The sequence below is a fragment of the Perkinsus marinus genome (genome assembly GCF_000006405.1).
Source record: "Perkinsus marinus ATCC 50983 genomic scaffold scf_1104296931692, whole genome shotgun sequence".
In the NCBI taxonomy this organism is placed as follows: domain Eukaryota; phylum Perkinsozoa; order Perkinsida; family Perkinsidae; genus Perkinsus; species Perkinsus marinus.
This window is the reverse complement of record NW_003215662.1, coordinates 5,637-7,525: the sequence shown is the minus strand read 5'-3', so window position 1 is coordinate 7,525 and position 1,889 is coordinate 5,637. Positions and strand designations below refer to the sequence as shown.

At 47.6% G+C, this 1,889-nt stretch overlaps 1 protein-coding gene across 1 annotated transcript; it reads right to left on the bottom strand.

Moving 5' to 3' along the window:
• Window positions 1–284: 284 nt before the first annotated feature.
• Window positions 285–1,153, bottom strand: Pmar_PMAR012216 (hypothetical protein). The gene has a single exon (XM_002786244.1). The coding sequence runs from the start codon at window positions 1,069–1,071 to the stop codon at window positions 613–615; it is 459 nt and encodes a 152-aa protein (XP_002786290.1). The 5' UTR covers window positions 1,072–1,153; the 3' UTR covers window positions 285–612.
• Window positions 1,154–1,889: the final 736 nt, after the last annotated feature.

Here is a 1,889-nt window from a genome sequence, read left to right as displayed (position 1 = left end):
CGGTTCGGCATCAGAGTCAATTCCATCGCTCAGCGATGATCGCTGTCGCCCGCAGAGAGTTCTTCATCGGCAACTCCACGTTCCATGAGGGTGGGCTATAAAACAGAGGCTATCTCACTACTGCCACGGATATCTGTACCACTGGCGTGAGGAGCAGAAACGGCCGAGTGATAGCGCCCTGAGGCGCCAACTCTCCTCCTTCAGATCGTCGTAGTGGGCCACTGCTAGTGGCATCTCCACGCCCGGCACGACGGACCCGCGTGCAACCCAACATCGCTTTCTCTACTTGGACTCGTATTCATATCGGAGTAATAGTGACGGGATACACCGAAGATTACGATCCAAATAAAACCCCTGAAGTACGTAGGACTCTCGAAACGTAACGAGCTGCGAGAATACGGACTTCCCGATTCACGTCACAGATCAGAACCGAATATCGGACGCGTCACAGACATATCTTGTAATCTCATAAGTGGCTATTTCTCAATAAGCCTGATGATGACTCATTATTAAACGTTATGAGTAAACGAAAGAGAAAAGTAGACAGGATCAATCATGAACCCTCGTCTGAATAATCGACAACTGAAGCAGCGCCTCGGGACTCGAGATATCTTAGTTGACATGAGGTAGGTCCCAGTGTGAACCGCACCCGTCAAGAACCATTCTACCATTATAAGGGTATGCATTCCAGCGACAATGATCACCCACACCGATAGCTTCAGCTAGTTGATTCAGACATTCTGTGGTGGGATCTCCCGTCGGAGCAATAAAATCAACTTGGCTAAGTAGATCGACATTGTTCTCACTTCCATTAGTCTTGCCGAGCATTTTCGATAAGCCGTAGATAAAGTGGCAGTTGACGCACTCGCCCCCATTAGTTCTCCTGACCAGCTCAACGTCGGCCGTAATTTGCATCTTAGACGAGCTCTTCACATTTATAGTGCAAAAGAAGCGATAGTCATTATCCCATCCATGGTACTTGCCAAGGGCAGCCACCTCCGCTAGTTGGGGATTAACTAGGAGGCCAATAATCAGCACCACTTGGAATAAATTGCAGGGTGTCATTCTCATATTACTAAGTTGGTAGACTTGGGGTGGACAACTCCCGGAGATATGGGAATGATTGAACTCGAGCGAAGTTTATGACAGAACTGTAAGGAAAGAATTACACCACGCCGCAAAGCTTTTTTCCTACCATACAAGACGTCACAAATTCATTGTTACTCCTATTGACGAGGCAGAGCGCTTCGCACAAGTTTTGTGCGCAAAAGCTAGAAGAAACACAGGAACTTCTTCTGCTCATTCCATCATCCGTCCGCTCTTTGATAGGATTAACGAGGGTTCAGCACACAACTCGAACTTGAGCCAAGATGGCTACGGAATTCTCGACACTTAGCAAGAACAGATTGCACCGAACCCGCATGTTCGGTTGAACCGAACTTCGGTTCTAGCTAGAGCATCCGTACGCATGCACAAGCCAGTGGTAATACCTGTTTCGCACACAGGCTGTGCAAAATCTACCATACTATAAACTTGAAGGTTATAAGCTTGAAACGATAATACTCGGTGAAAAAGAGCAAATCTCATAACACGGATCTATGTTGACAGGCCCAGAAATCAAGAGTCTCGATCTCACCGAACTCATCATCCCATTCAACGTCAACCGGACCCGAGGCACGCATATCACGCACTGTACCCTTGAACCATCGGCGCACAGGTCGTCGCCGTTTGAGGAGGAACTATATTATACAGGACTCTAAATCTCATATCAATCAAACTCATCATAGAGTTTGACTAGGGCTTAGACTTATCATAGATAATCGGATCAGACGATGATGATTCAGTCCCATCAGGCCCTCCTTGGCGCCCGGGGGATAACGATGGAGAGG